Source organism: Aulostomus chinensis, chromosome 23 (assembly GCF_037954235.1).
Source record: "Aulostomus chinensis isolate RoL2024-O1b breed Wild chromosome 23, RoL_Achi_v1.0, whole genome shotgun sequence".
In the NCBI taxonomy this organism is placed as follows: Eukaryota; Metazoa; Chordata; class Actinopteri; order Syngnathiformes; family Aulostomidae; genus Aulostomus; species Aulostomus chinensis.
This window is the reverse complement of record NC_141342.1, coordinates 7761591-7782344: the sequence shown is the minus strand read 5'-3', so window position 1 is coordinate 7782344 and position 20754 is coordinate 7761591. Positions and strand designations below refer to the sequence as shown.

The 20754-nt window shown below is 41.1% G+C and overlaps 2 protein-coding genes across 10 annotated transcripts in view; one reads left to right on the top strand and one right to left on the bottom strand.

Moving 5' to 3' along the window:
* Positions 1-9124, top strand: part of kctd17 (potassium channel tetramerization domain containing 17) — a 19706-nt gene extending 10582 nt beyond the window's left edge. The window contains exons 4-7 of one of the 8 annotated variants that reach the window (XM_086196531.1): positions 1331-1477; positions 2382-2507; positions 2929-3062; positions 4932-9119. In XM_086196531.1, the coding sequence (XP_086052657.1) occupies positions 1331-1477; positions 2382-2507; positions 2929-3021 (366 nt within the window). In that variant the 3' untranslated portion in view covers positions 3022-3062; positions 4932-9119. Of the gene's footprint in view, positions 1-1330; positions 1478-2381; positions 2508-2928 lie in introns of all 8 variants that reach the window. The other 7 variants (XM_086196532.1, XM_086196533.1, XM_086196530.1 and 4 more) reach the window with 7 other exon arrangements.
* Positions 7953-20754, bottom strand: part of gucy2cb (guanylate cyclase 2Cb) — a 25023-nt gene continuing 12221 nt past the window's right edge. For both annotated transcript variants that reach the window (XM_086196528.1, XM_086196529.1), the window contains exons 13-27: positions 19601-19660; positions 19404-19475; positions 18493-18597; positions 18143-18226; positions 17411-17543; positions 17155-17292; positions 16821-16897; positions 16261-16352; positions 16014-16172; positions 15721-15913; positions 15461-15635; positions 14617-14715; positions 14327-14421; positions 14024-14100; positions 7953-9710 (exon numbers count right to left, since the gene is read on the bottom strand). In XM_086196528.1, the coding sequence (XP_086052654.1) occupies positions 9506-9710; positions 14024-14100; positions 14327-14421; positions 14617-14715; positions 15461-15635; positions 15721-15913; positions 16014-16172; positions 16261-16352; positions 16821-16897; positions 17155-17292; positions 17411-17543; positions 18143-18226; positions 18493-18597; positions 19404-19475; positions 19601-19660 (1764 nt within the window). In that variant the 3' untranslated portion in view covers positions 7953-9505. The remainder of the gene's footprint in view (positions 9711-14023; positions 14101-14326; positions 14422-14616; positions 14716-15460; positions 15636-15720; positions 15914-16013; positions 16173-16260; positions 16353-16820; positions 16898-17154; positions 17293-17410; positions 17544-18142; positions 18227-18492; positions 18598-19403; positions 19476-19600; positions 19661-20754) is intronic.

Here is a 20754-nt window from a genome sequence, read left to right as displayed (position 1 = left end):
AGTGTTGTTTGGAGGTTTTTTTTGGATTCGAGTCGGATGAACAAAGAAAGCCATAGGACAGTAGCAAGCCCACATGCAAGAGATGCAACAGAACTGAACAAAAGGAGCGAACACAACGAAGGTAGCAAAGCACCTCCAAGACAGACACCCGGACCTGAGCAGGTTTAGAGGTCCAGAGGTTGGTGACAGTGTAGCTTGAAGTAGTGTTGGTGAGAGTCACCACATCTATCGCTGTTTACTTTAACGTGTATGGTTAGCGAGCGCTAGCTAAAGCTCATCGACGGTAGGTTACATATGTTGAAACATTTTTGCATACTGTTCATGTGCAAAGAAGAACTTGAAAAAATTCTCTACCTCAAGAATAAAGTTCTTTATTTTTCTTTAAATAAAGAACATTTTTGCGCTAAATTCTGAGTGGTTGCGTAGTATTGAAAATCCAATCGAATATCAATATTTTTCAAAATATCGTATCGAAGTGTGAAATCCAGTATCCTGACAACACTAGTCAGAATATGAGATAGAAAGTCAGAATTAACAGTAAATTGAAATAATGACATCATAATTTTGACGTCTCATAATTACAACTTTTATTTCATAATTATGATTTTATCTCTTAAGTTTGACTTACAGTGGGATTCATTGATTTACAGCAGGCATTATTACACAAACTACCAAATCTTTGTAAATATAGAGAGCAACATTTGTTATTTTTTAGCCATAAATCAATATTTTATAGTAGTAGTACTACTACTACTACTACTGCAGTTCTTCACCCACAAACACACAGCATGATGTTTAAGTGCATCTTATTCTTTGTAAGTAATTTCATCCCTCTGTGCCTCTCTGAAGAGAGAGCTTTTGTATACCAGATTTCTCTCCTTTCTTTTCTCTCAGGATGGTTGCACTTATGCTTATATAATCCTACTGCCTCTCAAACACACACCCACATTCCCTGCGTTCTACTGTACTTACATATATGTGTGTTTACTATATTTGCCTGGGGTTGTATATAACACAGTGATTTGAAAATAGACATGCTTGTGTTGCAGACAGCCAGTTTGTTTCTTTTTCTGTTGCACATGACATATTCTAACTTTCCAAACTGGGGCGTTTCACTGGCGAAAAATATCTCTTTAATTTACTTCCATTTCGGACACTGGTAACATTATGTTCCTGAACTACAATACTGACATCAGTTAAACTTTTGTATTAATGTTTTCATCATTGTAACGGAATTCTTAGTCTGTCATTGCAATTTTTATTGCGAGGTACACCCTCTTCAAAGCTTTATCTGCCATCTTCTAACCCTCTTCTCATGCTCCTTCCCCAGCAGGTGGCCCCCAAGCATGTCTACCGAGTGTTGCAGTGCCAGGAGGAGGAGTTGACTCAGATGGTCTCTACTATGTCAGACGGCTGGAAGTTTGAGCAGGTCAGCGTGCGCACCTGCAGAAAGCCCCGCACCGGACTGCTCTGGACTGTGGGTTGGACTCACGCTACTGCTGATCCTTCAATCTTGACCCTTGGCCCTAACCTGAGCCCCACTTCCTGCACTCCCAAAATGACTTTAGGACTCAACTAGATCTTGATTTATTAACTTTAAGCACTAATTTATTTTTGCAGATAGCTGGTATAAGTGTGAAAAGAGGACACCCTTCAGGTCAGTGGGTGGCAGTAATGCACCCAAAAGAAGTTTGCTTAACTGAAAAGATTAAGAATTTTGTACTGTTTGGACTGAAATTCATCCATTAATTGAGGGATTGATCAACAGAGTTATGATCATACCAATTGTAGAACAGCACACAACTTAGCTAGTCATAAATTCATCAGTTCTGTTGCTCACAGTCCAAATTTTAGTCAGATACAAATATCATGAAGTTTTTTTAGTCACTGACATGGTGAGTCAAGTGATGATGTTTTCAATGAAGACAAAGCCTTTGAGGTTTCTGTTTTTATTCAGTTGATGCCCTCTGTACACACACTTCACCTATGGGCCTCATATTATCAGATGTGTCAGCATTTCAATTTCTTATAAGGGGTCACATGTCATCCCTCACTGACCGCTGCTTTGGCACTCTGCTCCAGTGCATGCCGCACAGCTTTGCTTTGCACACTATGGGGCAGAAGATGTTTTTTTGCTCCTCCCACAAGTAGAGGACACTTCTTGCTGAGCCCAGTGCTGAATGAACTGAATCTGCTCCTCGCCCTTCCCCACAATGCATGGGCACAGAAATCCTCCCTCTCTTTATTTTGGGGTTTTCTTCATCTGTTGCTCTTGTCTCTTCTGTGATCTCTACTAATGTCTGACAACTACTCTATCACCCCACCTCTCTCACTCTCCCCTCTGCACACCTTTCCAAATCTGTGTCTCACTCCTTTTCTAGATGGTGAACATCGGCTCGTCGTACAGTTATGGAACAGAGGACCAGGCCGAATTTCTGTGTGTCGTTTCCAAAGAACTTCACACCCCCGGATCTGGCCTGGGTACGGAGCAGAGCCAAAAAACAAAGGTGAAACTCTCCACACACTGTCAAAACTACAAGGCTGCTAGGCTGTGGCTCAGTATGTGGATGTTTGGTCCTTTTTTCTGTGTGTGGGTGTGTGTGTGTTTGTGCGTGTGTATGTGTGCGTGCGAGCGAAGCAAAGGAAGATGTCCCGTCTCAAGCGTACTTTGATCTTGCACTCTCCTCTGAAATGTCACTCACTTCAACATGTCATTCATAAACACTCACTTCATCATTCACACACCTGTCTCTTTCTTGCTGTCTTTCTGTAAATCTCTTATTTGTCCTCTTGCTCTCTCACATGGATATATAAAACTATATCTCTCTCTGTATTTACCTCTCACAGTCATCAATGTGTTCAGTTTTTCATTTTTTGTCCATTTTTTTTCCTTTGTGTTTTCCCCTCTGTCCCATTTGCTGAATGAAGCCGACGGAGATGCAGGAGGAGGAAGCAGCAAAAGAGGAGGAGGAGGAGGAGGGAGGGCAAGATACCACACCGAATGAATGGCTTAGAGATTGAGGGAGTCATGTTGCTTTGTTCCAAAAGAGAGGTGGGAATGGGTGAGGAACTGTACACGAGTGCCATAGACTTGCTAGTGGTTAGACTGGTAGATTAGCACGTGTTTAGGTACGTGTGATGTCACTGAGAATTGAGGGTGTTTCATGCATTGACTCTGATGTCTGAGCTGTCCCTCTACCTCAGTAAACGTAGGACTGAATGGAGATGACAGGAAATGGTGGCAGCAAGAGGTCACTGACATCGGGTCAACCTTCAAAAATATATCTCAGGAACTCATCTCTGTTGTTCACTGGAGAATTCAAAAGTCGAAGAACATCGAAATCGGGACAATGTTCGATGGGAATTTTATAAAGGCCTGTACAGAAATATTGTACAATATATAGTTATGTAATTATAATGATAATTGCACAGTTTATATATTTTGTGTATTTTCAAGGAGGTGCAATTTCACTCCTTTCATTTCAATTGGTCAATTCCATGCAAGAAACTGTCTTGTTTGGCTTTAAGTAATGTACTTACTAATGTAATAATAATCTTATTATTTGTGCAACAGCAGTTCCTGGTGAAATTAGTGTAGATGCTGGCATAGCATCTGCAATCACAGATGCTATGCCCCTTTGCAGTCTCCACTGTAAAACCATAAAAAATCAGCTTTCTTTCTGTGGAAACTTATATTTCATAGTTACAGAAAATAATACTCTTAAAGTTTCCCCCAAATTGGGGGTGAGAGCCTCGTCCAGCAGCCTTCAGGTGAGAGGCTGGGTACACCCTGGACAAGTCGCCACATAGAGACAGAAAACCATTCGCCCTCACAGCCATTCCTACGGTCTATTTAGAGTATCCCTTTAACCTAGTCCCCTCTGCCATGTCCCCTCTGCCATGTCCCCTCTTCCATGTCCCCTCTTGCTTTCGGCTCGAACTCAGAACCTTCTTGCTGTGAAGCGACAGTGCTGACCACTGCACCATCTCTGCGCCCCCTCTAAAAAAATCCATAAACAAAAATAAAGTGCTCTCTCCTGGAAAGAGGGAAAAATGAAATTCTTCTGAAAATAATTTTTTGTATATCCAGCTGATTCTGATACGTCTTTTACTTGTGGAACTAAAGCAGTTGAGTGCAGCTGCCAATAAAGGATAGGAGAGGCTGCAGGCTAGTTCTTGGGTCCAAGCTCTACCTACTAGCCTTAACTGCTTTCCCTCGGTTACCGTCCTCAAACTGACAGACTCAACAGGGTTATTAAGTTTGAAGTGTCCGATTAGGTTTGTTTCTTGTTTTTGACCTAATAGCTTTTAAAAATTATGAGTTTTATGTCCTCATTACTGACTGTGAACAACTTTGTCTTCACCTGCACCTACAGTACATGTTTATATTGTGTCCTTTGCAGGTCTGTTTTTTTCATCTGGGTTTTTTTTTTTTTTTTTTTTTTTTCTCACACTGATTTATTTTGAAAATTGACCAGATATATTAGGCCATTCATTTGGAGATTTCCTGTCTGGCTTGATCTGCCCTGTGTGGATTGTTGCACCGTCGGTCTAAAATAGACAAGCTTCCATTCGTGGTGAAGCGGTGCTCCAGCAGGTGACCAGCTAGGAACCAGAAAAACATGACACTGACTGGCCGGTCACCAGTCAGGGCCGGTCACGCTGAAAACCGTCAGAGTCAGGTCCCTGGCTGGGCAGTCGCTGTATCCCTACTTAAACAGAAATGAGAAACACATGGCCGTGCAGGTTTTTACTCGTGTTCTCAGCCATCATGCATGTCTGTGATACCATATTGCTCTCAATCGGTCACCATTTTCATCATCATCATTTTCATCACTGCCAAACCATAGGTTCAATTGTAGAAATGGTTTAATGGTGGCATTGTTTTGGATCTGCAGCCCCTAATGATTGATCTCATTTTCTCCCCACAGCTTTTCCAGATTAATGGGTCCCGGATGTAGGTCTTGCAAGAATCTTAAGTTATTCACCTCATGACGTTCTGTACATGGTGTGAGTGTGTGTTGGGTCAAATGGAAGGTCATTGAAACAGACCGATAGCATTTTTATTTATTACTGACAGAGTCCCAGTTATATAAAAATGAACAAAAAGAAAAACAACTGCAGCAATTTATATATATATATATATATATATATATAATTAATTAATTTCATTAATAAAGATGATCCTTTGGGTGCAACTGTTTTAATGCCAAGAGCAGTAGTGCAGCTTAGTAAAGTTGAACCAAAGATCCAGACTTCAGGCGGCCAGAGCTGGTTGCTGAACCATGGCATGATGGAGGAACTTAGTCTGAGGAGATGTTGCTGTGAAAGACACTAATGGCATGTGTGTAGCATTGGATTATTGATGGCTTTGATGCGATATTTCCTGATGTCAAAACAGTGTGATAACTCTTTACCTTAAGGATTCATTAATAATCATTAGTTAATGATTTGTTATATATAAGAGGGCTGAATCAGCATTGATTTTGCAGAATGAACCATTTGACAATGCTCTTTATGACCATTATTATAAAGTGGGAATATGTGTCCCGTAAGTCACTAACCTCATTTCAACCTCCCCCGGTTTTTCTATCCGTCTTTGCTGTGACCTGTACCTGTAAGTTGATGTCAACACCATTAGTAATTTATTACTGTACAATTAGTTAACTGTTGGTTAACAGTTAACGTAACATTGCTGATGGCTCACTAAACGTTACGTAGCCATTGTTAGTGTTACCATATCGTCAAGAAAGCATACATCCTTTTTGTACCCCCCCCATGAGCCACTTTAAATTTGCTGCAGTGAAAAAAAAAAATCAATCAGTTGAAAAAAGAAAGGATAGCCAATGAATTTGTTTCTTGATTTTTGTTTCACTATTTTTTATAGGCAAAACTGTTAAACACTCACTGGTTGCAGACTCAAAAATATCAGGATGTGCCGTTTTGTTGGCACATTTTCTGTTGATGGGCAAACATGAAAAACAAAATTTAAACTTAAATTTGAATTTCTTTTAGCCCACAGGAAACTGTGATGAGCATTTTTTCTCATTTTTAATTTATCAATTGAAGATGAAAGTAATTGTTAGTTGCATCCTTTGTGCACTTGGTCAGCGCACCAAAGCCATTATAACTGTAGGTTTTCAAACCTGAAGACCTAGAAAGCAGTTGTTCGTGTTGCATCCAAGGCTGATGTTTTGAAACCAAAATGGAAAAGGCCTCATGCTCCTGTGTATAATTGGTTCTGTTGGTCTAAAATTTTCAGATATAACTTGAGATCATTCCACCTTATTAAAGATCCTTTGGCTATAGACTCTCAGATTAAGAGCAGCCACCTGCACTATACTGACAAAAATAGTCCCATTGTCTTTGTTGGGTATGTATGTCACTACCAGATCTAACAATTGGCAGATCTGGTGCATTGCAGGTGTGTGATTGAAAAGAAAGTCATTTAGATAATATGTGACCTCTGACATCCTCTACTGTCAGCTTGTAGGAACTGCACTACAAATCACTGGGAGTGTACATGTTTAATTCTGGCTCGTAAAGGTTTATAGAAACTTAGTTGAAAATAAAACAACTGGTAACATGCATCTGAAAGTCCAAGTCATGGTGTAGCTTGGTATGCATAAATAACAATATCTGAATTAACCGGCCGAGGTAGCAGTCAAAGAAAAAGAAAACCCAATGGGTAATGACACCAAGTTATGTGGTTAACTTTTGCAATTTTGAATTTGCCATGCAAAGCAAATTTGCTGTTGGAGATGAATACTGCTGAGGACAATGTGCTGTCTTCATTTGTTTTGTTTTTATTCTTGAAAAATATTCTCTAATTCTAGCTCGTCCTGTTACCCTAAGACCAAAACTAAGTGTCTTCCTCTCCAACCATGTCAGTTTAGACTTCCTTTTCCAGCACTCAAATCCAAGACTTAAGCCTTTGAAAAAAACAAAAAGCAAACTTGCACATATACAGATCCTCATTCAAACAGAAGCATATTCAAATAGGTAGGGATCTATTTTCAGCCACATGGTGTGCTAGAAATTATTGCAGCTGCAAGATGCTGCATGTTGGACTTACTCTAAATTAACTGGTACCTGGGCACAGACAACCAGGTTTGGTATTATTCTCCAAAAAAAAAAAGAAAGAAATATTACCCCTTATTTTACATTTGACATTCAAACCATCCTTCAGTAAAAAACGAAAAGGTATTCTTATCCCAATCAGATTGACCGTAGTCACTGATTATCCCTCTCACAAACCTGCCACCATCTTTAGTCTTCATCGTCAACAGCCTGAGGCTGACCCTCGTTTAGCGCCTCTTTAACACTGACCGGCAGCACCAGAGAACACACACAAACCTAGATGGTTTTATTCATGCAATAAGCAGTTAGTAACCATTCTGGACAATCAAGCTCATTGCTAGCAATGTTTTATAGCATTTTCATTATTTAAAAGATCAAATTAAATCTAACAGACACGGTCATGTGTATTTATGTCTGTCTGAATTTGTCTGGTGTACTTCAAGTGTAGAGTAGAAATCGAGACATCTTAGACCTTTGAGATCTTAGCAATATATTATTAACCGTTAACGCCAGGATAAAATATTTTCTAGGATAATAATCATCAGGCTTCGACTCAGAACAGCGACACCAGCTCTGGGAAGACTGAAAAAGACACAGTCATGGTGGTTACATCTGCTTCTCCCAAGCTCTTTCGCATCTTTCAGTGCCTTGAGTTTGAGTAGCACAGTTGGCATGTCATTATGATCATAGGTGTTGGTATTTTTCTAAACAGCTGAGTAATGTACATTATCATGTAGAGTCAAGGGGTTTTGAGTGTATTTCCTCTAGTGCATATCTGCTATAAGAATTTTACTTTTCAGAAGGTGCTGTCGCACCGACGATAAGGTAGAGAAAATGCTGCTACATGTTTGAGTTGGCTGCAGCTGTTGTAGAAAGACATTTTGTTCATGCCTTTTTTATTCTTTTGTACGTTTGTCTTATTTATTTCATAAGGTTTCTTTTTGAATGTTACAATGTAAAAACAACCTGGGCGCTGACTCTTTTTTTTTTTGTGGGGGTCTATTACATTTTTCTTTTTATACTCATTGACTTGCATTCATGTTTGACTGATCTGACGCTCTGTCACAGCACACACGAATCTGGTCATGACATCAACAAAAACAGGCCAATTTGTTGTCATAATATCATAGAAACATCTGCATGGACAGTTACCCTCTCTGGTTTGCTTTTTTAAAAATTTGTACACTGGTTTTTAATGGTTACTGCTGTACACTCGTGTTTCTTATAGTGTTTTATTTTTTGATGTCTGTGTAGGTTTCATTATTCTGTCAGACAAATACAGATAGAAAATATCCGATGCTGGAGTTTCTTTCCTCTACTTTTCAAATAGAAGAGCAGAAAAGCAGATCATTGAACTCTACAAGAAAAAAAAAATTAAGATGAACCTGTTCAGGCTTTAAAAAAATAAAGTGTTTTCATTTTTATTGAATTTCATTTCATGAGGTCCTGAGAAATGTATATTGTCAACAATGTGACAGAAGGTGAAATCTTGTCTTTGTTTTTTTTTAAGTCATGTAAATTAATGCCACCACTGTCAAAAATAAAATACTGTCATTTGGTATTAAAAAAAAACCATGTTTTATTTCTTTTTGGAGACCCAATCACATCCACTCGTCATTCCCAGCCCATGTGTCACTGTGTACTGGTATAAAATGTTTCACGTGAATGTGCGTACTTGTTTGTTGGTGGGTCATTCTGGATCAAAAATGTAAGGTAGCATTGCAAGACTAGGTATTAAGAGAGATTAACAGATCGGGACAAAATCTGGAAATTAAACCGCTACCAAAGATACGATTCTATGCTGTTAATGTGTGAGCATTTGTTAATTGCAATGTTGACGCGTCCAACTTGAAAGCTGACTCAAGTTTTCATGAACAACTAAGTTCATACTCTACATTCATGCTGCCTCCAGGTTGAATCTTTGGACATTTCCTAATACAAGCAGTGCAAACATTTCAGTCTTTCATGCACTAAACACTTTCCAGGCAGACTGGCACACAATTTTGACATGGATGTTTCCCTTAAGATGAACCCCCTCTCTTATCAATTTGATCATTTTTTTTATTGAAAGCTTAAACTTTCAAGTACTCATACATGGTACTCAAAAGGTTTCTTGAGCTCGCAGATGGGGTTTTTTCACAGCTGCCTCAATGCTTTGACACTCCAAAATTTAGAAGCCATGTAAATTTAGCTTGAGGCTAATCATACCCATGTCCACCACCTACTAACAAGAGTCAAACTCTCCAAAAACTTCTCTTCAAACACTATCTAGAGGAGAATCTTGTGTAATCCATGTGTTCCGGATAACAATTGAAGAAAGACTTTACCCTAATCTGAATGCATGGATATTTGGGGTCTTTCACACAAAAAAAGTGCTATTTGCTACAGTCCGTCCTCTAACAGAGTATAATGGCAGTGATGTACCCTACAGAAAGGTACTCAATGTGTTATCCACAGTGGCCAGGTGCAAGTACTCTGGGTGGTTACTCTCAGACTCCATCTCCTGGTCTTTGTGGTTCTTCCTCTCAGTTGAAATTGGCTTCTCTCTATGGACAGATCCACGGGAGTGGTGCTCCAGACACATCAGGATCATGTGTGCAAGGTCTTGCTGGAGCCGCTGAAAGTTCTCTCTGGAAAAGCAATTCATTGTAGAAATGAATTTTCAATTAATTCAATCGAAATCTCAGTGACAGAAATTACAGCTCTTCAGATGGAGCCACATCTAGCCTCTTATGAGATGTTCTTGTTTCTCTTACTGGACCAGTAAGTTCAGTCTGCTAAAAATGACAGGTGGACAATAAGTAGTCCACCTGTCATTTTTCTAGGGCCTATACAGATATCAATAACCAAAAATACTACACAAAATTTTTCTTCGTCTGTAGCTGTCTGTGACAAATAACCAATCAGATGATGCTGTGGGTACAACATTGCCTGAAACCAAAAAGTGGTGACCAATGTGATGTTACCAGCAGAGCACATTTTTAAGTGTACTTAGTTCATTGGCATCCATCCATCCATTCATTTTCTTCCACTTATCCTGTTAAGGGTCACAGGGGGTGGAGCCTATCCCAGCAGCCTTCAGGTGAGAGGCGGGGTTCACCCAGGATGGATCGCCAGTCCATCACAGGGCCAACACACAGAGACAGACAACCATTCACACTCACAGCCACACCTACGGTCAATTTAGAGTATCAATTAGCCTCGTCCCCTCTTGATGTCTTTGGACTGTGGGAGGAAGCTGGAGTACCAGAGAGAACCCACACAGGAACAGGGAGAACATGGAGACTCACACAGAAAGATCCTGTCCTGGAGCCGGGACTCGAACCTGGAACCTTCTTGCTGTGAGGCGACAGTGCTGACCACTGCACCGCCGTGCTGCCCAGTTTATAGGCAATTGAAGGAAAAGATACTGATTCCAATAATCATAAAAAAATCCTGAATAAAATCAGCTAGACCAGTAATTAGCTGAATCCTGATTTAAAAATTTAAAAACAAAAACAAAACTTGTCTTCCTCAAGCTCAATTTCCCAGTTTGGGGGGGGTCACAGACCCCAGTGCTCTGATAACGACTGGCACCACCCTTGCCTTTACTCCCCACATCCTCTCTAGCTCCTCTTTCAGTCCTTGGTATTTATCGAAATTTTCTTGTTCCCTCCTCTTGATGTAATTGCAATTTCCCAGGCGGAACGTCCAAAAGGGGTTAATAAAGTAATCTGTCTGTCTGTAATTGTTGCTTGGATTCGCCACATCTATCACCACTACCTTCTTCTGTTGTTTGCCCATCAACACAATTTCTGGTTGGTTAAATATGACTATTTTGCCAGTTTGGATCTTGAAATCCCACAGGACATTAGTTTTGTCATTCACCACCTTTAGAGGGGTCTTCCATCCCGACCCTGGGACTTCAAGCCACTACTCAATGCAAATGTTCATTCTCCCAGTGAGCTTCTCGAGGTCGTCGCCTGAAATGGTTTTCCAACAGTCTTGGAGGAGTTCCCAGTGATGCTGAGCACTTGTTGGCCCTTTTGCCTTCACTCTGCAGTCCATCTCATCCCAAACCATCTTGATTGGGTGTAGGTCACTCCATCACTCTCCTTCTTGGTCAAATAGCCCTTACACAGCCTGGAGGAACAGGAACATTGTCCTGTTGAAAAATAATTGATGGTCTAACTAAACACAAACCGGATTGGTGTTGCGTGTTGCTGCCAGATGCTGTGGTAGCCATGCACCTTTTCTGTATTGCACAAAGACACGGCGTGTGGAACTAAAGATCTCAGATTTGGACTCATCAGACCAAAGCCCAGATTTCCAATGTCCATTCTTTGTGTTTCTTAGCCCACACAAGTCTCTTCTGCTGGTTCCTTTTCCTCAGTAGTGGTTTCTCAGCAGCTATTCAACTGTAAAGGCCTGATTCGCTAAGTCTCCTCTGAACAGGTGATACAGAAGTGTGTCTGCTACTAGAGATCTGTGGGGCATTTATCTGAGCTCTATTCTGAGGAGCTGTAAACTTATGATCACTAAGGCTGGTGACTCAGATGAACTTATCCTCAGCAGCAGAGGGGAATCTTGGTCTTCTTCCAGGGGTGGTCCTCATGTGAGCCAGTTCCGTCGTTGTGCTTGATGGTTTTTGCAGCTGCACTTGGGGAGGCATTCAAAGTTTTTGAAATTTTCTGGACTGACCTTCTGTTCCTAAAGTAGTCAAGTCAGTTTTATTTGTATAGCGCCAAATCACAACAGAAGTTATCTCATGACACTTTACAAGTAGAGCAGGTCCAGCACCTCACTCCTTCAATGAATCTACACCAACAATTCTCCACGAGCAAGCACATCCTGCAACAGCGGCGACGAAAACCTTGCTTCAATATAATGAAGGACTGTGGTTTCTCTTTACTTCACTGATTGGTTCTTGCCTTATTATGAATTCGAACAGGTGTCAAACAGGTCTGTCAGCCGTGTCCAAACCTGACTTCTGCACAACACAACTGATGGTCCCAACCCCGTTAAGAGGGCAAGAAATTCCACAAATGAACCGTGAGAAGGCGAACCTGTGAAGTGACCACACCACGAAGCTCGTTAAGAGAAGGCCAAGGGTTTGCAGCGCTGTCAACAAAGCAAAGGGTGGCTACTTTGAGCAATCCAAAATACAAAACATGTTTAGTTCTTTAATCATTTTTTGTTTACTCCATATGTGTTCATGCATAGTTTTGATTCCTTCAGTGAGAATTTGAAATTTAAATAGTGATGAAAATAAAGAAAAAACATTAAATGAGAAAGAAGAATATATACAGATATGTATATACATAAATACGTATATGTATGTATGTGTGTATATACGTATTTATGTATATACATATCTGTAGATGTAATATACATATATACATAAATATTAATGCTGTCAGTTAAACATGGTATTAACGGCATTAACATAAACCAATTTTAACAGCGTCAATTTTTTAGCGCGAGAATAATGTTATTTTTGGCATGACAATCTTTGTTGTTTTTTCACATGCCATTGCAACAAGTAGTAATGTTACAACACTACATCGGAACTATCTAGACCGGAAACAAAACAAAAGGCATGTGCACTTGTTCGAGCTTGCCCATGGGTTTGCCAGCCGGCCAACAATAAACACTGCATTTTGAGTGGACGGCGAGCGCGAGATGGAAATGGATGCTAAGCAGATTCCGTATGGAAAGTTTATTTTTTAAAAGAAGCCAAACGGTTCCATTGACAAGACCACAGTGATCCGTGTTATGTTGTTGTGAACTGAGCTATCGTCGCAGCACGTCCAGTCTGAAGTACCACCTGATTGGCCAAGCACACAGCTGACGAGAATTCTCTGCTCCCTCGTCCAAGCCAGTCGACAATGAATGACTTCAGACAGAAACACAAGGATGCCACAACTAAGAACAAACTTACTGCAGCCACAACTAAGTGGTGGCTACTGCCTGTAGGCCTGTTAACGTTGTGGAGGGCGAGGGTCTAGCTGATATTTGCATTGCATCCAACGACTGGACCGACGAATTGCCCTCGAGAGCCACCACTACAAGCCACGAACAGAAATTGCACGAAACAGAGAAGGCGAAGGTACAGGCAGCGTTGGAGAACACAAAATGAGTCTCGCTCACCAGTGATTACTGGCCGTCTCTCAGTAATCAGATCTACCTCGGGGTCACAGCCCTTTACTTTGACCCACAGTGGAAACTTCAGTCGCATGCTTTGACTGTTATAGAGGCAGAAGAGAGGCACCTCGCTGACGCTGCAGCACTAGTGAGTGTGAGTGTGCACTAGTGAGCAGAACATCGAACACAAAGTTGTCTCACTGACAACAGATAGTGCACACAACATAATTGCAGTGGCCAGGCAGCCTCCCTTTGAGCACATGCCATGCATTGCACACAGTTTGCACCGAACAGTCACGGTTTCTCTAACCAACAGCACATTGGCAAAATAAGCATAGCCCAGGACACCAAGCTGAGCTCCAGCAAATACAAGTCGCACATCAGCAGACGAATGAGTCACTCACACAGGAAGTGTCAACGCGATGGAATAGTACCCTGGAAATGATCAAGCGTGTCCAGCGGAATGCGGAACCTCTGAGAGACCCTGCACACAACCAACGTCGCCATGCCAACAGCTACTGAGCTGGAGGCACTGAAGAAACTCGAGGCTGTGCTGGAGCATTGCATTTAATTTATTGTGTATCTTTTGTTTGTTTAATAATCAAAGTAGGTCTGTATCAGAATAGTAACGTTAGTGATTGAGTGTGTGTTTATGTGCATGCAGGTAGGCTGGGCATGTGTAAAAGTTTGTGTGGAGTGTGTGTGTGCATGTGAGTGTGGTGAGTGAGTGTCAGTCAGTGAGTGAGGTTGTGTGTATGAGTGTGTGTGTGTGTGTGTGTGTGTGTGTGTGTGTGTGTGTGTGTGTGTGTGATTTGCTTACGTTGTGGGTGGAGTTGGGAGGTTGTAGTCTTGACCCATCTCACCAGTCAACCAGTAGGTCATCTCTGTTCCTTTACCCTGGGTAAACGTATACACACACACACACACACACACACACACACACACACACACACACACACACACACATATATATATATAAATTATATTGTACTTCTGGCTTCAGTGTGTGGAGTGTGTGGCAGTGACATCTGGAGACATCCACACTTGAGTCAGCTATTTCTGCAGACCTAAGTTTGTCTGATTGTATTTCACTGACATGTTTAGAGAATGTAATCACCTTTACCTTCAGATATGTTTCTCCTCGAACCTCAAACTCAAATTTGCAGTCTGTCCTTTGCAGGATATTTATGGTGGACTGACTGACATGGATCCGTAGGGCTGTCGGATAAAACAAAAGACAACTGTTTTTATGGACGTTTGGTAAAGGTCCAAGTATTAAATAAACCTGATTTGCAGAGTTTGTAATTGCACAGAGCTAATCTCTCAAGACAACTAACGTCCTACATTGATTTCAGTTTGTTCACGGATTGTTTATTTTATTTATTAACAGCATGTGTTTTTCTCTTGACTCACGGTGGCCTGTAGACTCCATACGAGATGCAGTGTTGACCGTGTCTCCAAATAAACAATATCTGGGCATCTTAATGCCCACAACCCCTGCTGCACAGAGACCTACACACACACACACACACACACACACACACACGACAATATGTGATCATAAGCAAATCATGTGGAGGAGAATCAACTGTTACAATTTTGGCAGCTGCAGAACACCAACAGGCCAAACCAAAGAAGTTTAGACAGCAAAACATCAGCATCCTCATATTATATACTAACTAGTGGGATACATTGTTCTTGGATAAAACCGAGATTTTTAACTGTTGGTTGATAATGGGTTGATAATATTTTTACGAGCTTGGCTCTATACTGAGTCTGTGACTGCATCAAAATTCCTTATCAGCTTACAGTAAACAAACAGTACCTTCATTTTCATCATTTGAAGGTTGTTGTTTTTTTTTTTTTGCTGTTGTTACGAGAGAATAAATTCCCCAAAAATTGTGTTCCTCTGGGCGCCAGTATAGAATTTCAGATATAGAAACTTCTATCAGTTCAAATAGGAACGATAAACAGAACTAAGAATAGGATATGGATACCATAAGCAGATTATAACCATAATGACCTGAATACTATCAAATTAGGATAAACTTCATAACCTGAATACTACAGTCCATGGAAACTGAGTCTAGCATTTTGTTATTGTTCTAGTTATTGCCTCTCTGAAGTAAGACTTACTAAACTAAGAACAGACAGACAAGATCGGGTTCTTTCGAGCATTCAGTTTACTTAACAAACAATGTGAAGCTTTTTTATGGGAATACTGGCAATAAGCATGACCGACACTTTTGTGTATTACCTGAATGTACCCCAATGCGTATCCACACAGGAATGCCAGGTAGGTGTCGCAGCTGAAAGGTGCCCATGAACGCCAAGATGTCCAAAGCCATGCGACAGATATCCACCGCGTGCCTATTGCCATTTCGCTTTGGGAGCCCTGAGGCTACCATGTAGGCATCCCCTATGGTTTCCACCTGAAAGCAGAAAAGAAAAAGACTTCGTCATTCATCACTTTGCATGTGGCCTGTTTATCTGCCAACACATCAGCGTTGTTAATACCTTGTAAACATCATGGTGGTCGAGGATGCTGTCAAATCCCTTGTAGATGTCATTGAGCATGTCCACAACTTCCATTGGGGTACTGTACTGGCAAAGAGTGGTGAAACCAACTATGTCACTGAAATATATTGTTACCTCGTCGTACAGCTCTGGCTCAACGGCACCAGTCTCCTTGAGGCTCTTCACCACAGGCCTGCACAGACAGACAGAAGGAGATGACCCACCTGTGCTGTCAATCCGTCTTGATAACTAGGCCGTGACTATGATAGCGGACATAATTTGTGGTAGCAAACCCAGGAAGAAGCATGAAGTTGAGGCAATCAGCTCGGTCCCTCTCGGCTTTGTAGAGAGCTGTCCTCTCCTCCACCAGGTGCTCCAGGTTTCTGGAATACATCTGCAGCCGTCTGATCATGTTATCCATGTAGCTTTCATTGTCCTGGTTATGGATTTTACTAGAAGGGATGGGGAAAAAAAAACATTCAATATGTGATCACGTATTTGATGGCTTCTTAAGTCCAGGAATATAAAGACAACAATTACCTGATGATTTTTCCCAGATATGTTTCTACCTTCTTAAAGTCAGGTCTTTTTTCTGGATCCTCTTCCCAGCAACTTTTTATCAACATGTACACCTAATAGACAGAGGACAACACTTAAAAGGAAGAGTGTGACATTTTCAGAAATATCATCAATGCCACATTCATACCCATGAAGCTCGACACACAGATGAGCTTTGAACAGACTGGAAGCAACTTTTCCACCATAATAACTTTACTATGTACTACCTCATTTATTAAAAAAAAAAAAGACAGTAAAAATAACTCCCTGTTTGATGGAGTGATGTACTATTTCTTCTCAGTTAGTTGCCTGGTAACAGCTTAATAACAAGAAATAGTATGGGACATAACTCCATGTCATTTTTATGCTGCACAAGCCAAGGCTTGCTGTTTCCAATCTTTGTGCCATGATAAGCTCATAGTTTCATATATCACGTGCAAATATGAGACTTGTATTGGAAAACAAAAAAGCACATTTTTCAAGAAGTCAATTTATTTCTTTACAGACATATCAGACAAACATAACAACTGGCAGTCACCCACCTCAAATTCTTTCTCTGAAGCTGTCTCAAAGTTAAGATCAGGTCTGAAGTAAGACAGGATAACCTTCGAGAGTTTTTCTGTTAGAACACATAAACTTCCATCACACAACAATATCAATCACAGGGTCACTGATAATGTCTACCAACCTTGGAATGTAAAACAAGTTGATAATTGTCATAATGATTAATCAAAGCCTGATGACCAAGAAAAATTGCTTCCCATTACCTTTGGAATAGTGTCGCAAAAGTTAGTTCACTTTTCAAGAACTTACTGGGTCAAGATGGTGGCACAATTCAGGGCTGCGATCGTGTAAATGTATGTTCTTGTGATTCACCTGCACGGATGGAGCAGCATTCAGTGTAGAAGGTACACCTCCTGAGAACAATCTCCTGTCCTATAATGGCAAAGCTGTAGATGTCTCCTTTCTGTGAAGTGCCCTGTTTCCTCAGATGTTCTGGGGCTGTCCACAGGTCTGGGGAGGACGGGGAGGGGAGAAAAAGAGGAGACTGAAGAATGTTTAAGGAAGGAATAGACTCACAAGGTGAGAGGACTTTAGTTCAAGATGCATTGCAGCTTTGCTTTGGTTTTACCTCTTCCAGGACTAAGAAAAGTGTTGCAGCCGAAGTCAGTGATCTTGACTACCATACGATTGTCAACAACACAGTTGGTGGACTTTAGGCGCCCATGCACCTGGATGTCACTGGCATGGAGGTAAGACATGCCCTGCATAGGAGATTGACAAAGGAGAGCCATCAAACATCTGGGGCACTGAATATAGGACACTCCCGACTGGCAGCCAAGAGGTACTGCAGCAGTATTTCTACTGGTGAAGATGAGTACTAAACGTCATATTGTTCCAGACTATTGACCGTGAACTGTGTAAAAGCAATCTATGGACCATCAAGGTTTAGAAAGGGGAGCCAACACGAGTTGTACAAATAAATCTTAGTGTATAGAAATCTATGACCAAATGACTCAACGTCTCCCTTTGTTTATTACCTTATTATTGACAGACTGCTACCAGGTTGATGTTTTATCAGGATAGAAGCTCTCCCCCATAATTTCATCAAAATATGTCCGGCTCCAAAAAAGCCAAGATGGGAACAGCCACAGTACCAAACTCTCCTCACAGCCTCTTCTATTACACAGTCTACAATCATGAACGTGCTGCTTGGGATGACAGCAATCACCAGTCTAGTTAACACTGTGTGAAACATCAAAACAGAGGAACTCGTACTGAATTAGTCTTGCGTGCTCCCTTGTGTCTGATACCGATAATTGTTACCAAGTTATTTCTGCAATCACACAAGACTTTCTCTTACCTTGGCAATGTCATACATGACGGAGATCTTGAACTCCCAGTCCATGAAGGTCTCTGGATACGAAACCTTGTCGTTCAGCACATACTTGAAAAAGACAGTGTGATATAGGGTATTTCTGTAAGCTTGTGTGTGTGTGTGTGTGTGTGTGTGTGTGTGTGTGTGTGTGTGTGTGTGTGTGTGTTTTCCACAGCCATTCTTTGTACAACTTACAATTAAAATGCCATCTCTGGTTAATTCATTGTACTCTGCATATGAGATTCTTGAACTGTCATTCAGAGTGGATTTTTAGAAACTGAATTTTTTTGTATTTGTGATCGAATTTGAGGTAAAGGTGTACCTGCCATACATACCCTGAGCGACCCCCGTTCACCATACTCAAACACTCCAAACACACCCTGATCAAACTTGACAGTGCCATAGAACTTGGTCAGGTTGTAGTAGTCAATTTGAAGGAGCTGCAGAGATAGATTGAAGGAAGACGGGGTCATAACAAATGTCAAAACTTGAAAACGCTTATGTCAGTGTAAACATACTGTAATAGCTTAACAATTTGGACATCATATATCAGAGGTGTTCATGCGTTCTGTTGCACAGATATTTACAGGAACACTCTCATCAGTCAGCGCACTTTGTGCCTACCTCTTACCTCAAAAGGTGTTACCAAAAAAGAATTTGATTTGATTTGTTAAGGCTAATCATGTGACCTGTGCTGTGGGAGAACATTCATACTTCCTGCTTGGCTTTGTCACATTAACGTCATACTGCCAACCACCAGGCAAAACCTCGACGTTGCTGTGTTGAGTTTGTTTGTGTGCTTCTAATAATTGCAGCTGAAACTGAGCAAATAGTTTTGGCATTTCAAACTCCATGACATAAATATCATGCAGAAAAGATCTAAGACCAGAAGAGATGTTTCTGCGGCCTGAGTCACTGTAAGGCTGAGTTACATTTCGAGGGAGATGCATCTGTTTGCCAATTCTAATCCACACGCATTGACCCCAATAAAATGCTGTGTTTAAATGTGCACTCCACATCAAATGTTCAGAGGGCCAGCAACCCCACAGTCAGTGTAACATTTAGTCACCGTCCTGAAATAACTGCTCAAGTCACTTTTGGACAATTTTTTATTGCCTAAAACAACTCCTTATGATTTTTGCCTCCAGTTTTTGTGGTTTTCTGAAAAAAAAAATTTAAAAAATGACTTCGGGGATTATTTTAAAAAGGTGACGATTTTCAACTATGATCTAGCTGGTTGCCTTACCTTATTAAGTTCTATTTTCTGCTTCTCATTGAAGTTCCCATCAGAGTGCTTCAGCTCCTTCAGAATCACAATCTAAAAATATTTCAGGAATGCAAGTCAAAGCAGGAAACCCACATGATGAATCTACATGTTCTGCACAGAATAAAAATGGATACAACTGCTTAAAACTCAGATGCAAGATCCTTGGATCCAGCTACCTTCTTATCGTAGAGTGCGCGGCGGATCTTAAAATCCATATTCTTCCTTTCATCTTCAATCTGATGGGCACAGATGAACATTTGAACAGAAAAAATCATATTCATTATCATTTCCTCTCAATGCAAAATCCATTAATCTCGAAGGATAACTTGAGCACCTAACTAGTAGAAGAGACCATGTCTCTCCTGTACTGGCTTCTATGCATTAGGTCCCTGTCAAATTCAGAATAGAATTCAAAATTCTCCTTCTCACATACAAAGCCCTAAACATTCGGGCATTTTTATATCTGACTGAGCCCATACTTGCCTACTATCCAGCTAGAACCCTTTGATCCCAGGTTGCAGGGTTACGTGTGGTCCAGAGTGTCTCTAAACGTAGAATGGGAGCCAGAGCCTTCAGTTGCACCTCTGTCGTGGAACCATCTCCCAGTTTTGGTGCAGGACGCAGACATCCTCTTTATGTTTAGGAGTAGACTTAAAACCCTCATTTTTTGATAAAGCTTATACTTAGGGCTGGCTTATGCTAGCCCTTAGATATTTTACTACAGGCTTAGACAACTGGGGGATATCCCATGATGCACTGGGCTTCTTTCTCCTCTCCTCTTGTACTCATACGTGTTACAACCTCAACCTCTACTCCAGAGCCCTTGTTCATCCCCACTTCCCAGATGCCTGGCTGATGCTGCTTCTGGAGGAGGCTACAGACCAGAAGAGGCTCAAGCTGCCACCCTTAGTATCAGCATTAGTATATGTATGAGTAGAATATCTAGAAGTATTTTTACTACTGTACTTGCATCAGCATTGTGTTTGTATTGTATTTGCCAGCACATCATTGCTCATATTACGCTGGAAATGATTGCGTGAGTAACCTGTACATGTATAAATAAACCCTTATAAATGGTAGCTAGCATTGTCGCCTCACAGCAAGAAGGTTCCGGGTTCGAGTCCCAGCTCGGGCACGGGATCTTTCTGTGTGGAGTTTGCATGTTCTCCCTGTTCCTGTGTGGGTTCTCTCTGGGTACTCCAGCTTCCTCCACAGTCCAAAGACATCAAGAGGGGACGAGGCTGATTGATACTCTAAATTGACTGTAGGTGTGACTGTGAGTGTGAATGTTGTTTGTCTCTCTATGTTGGCCCTGCGATGGACTGGCGAC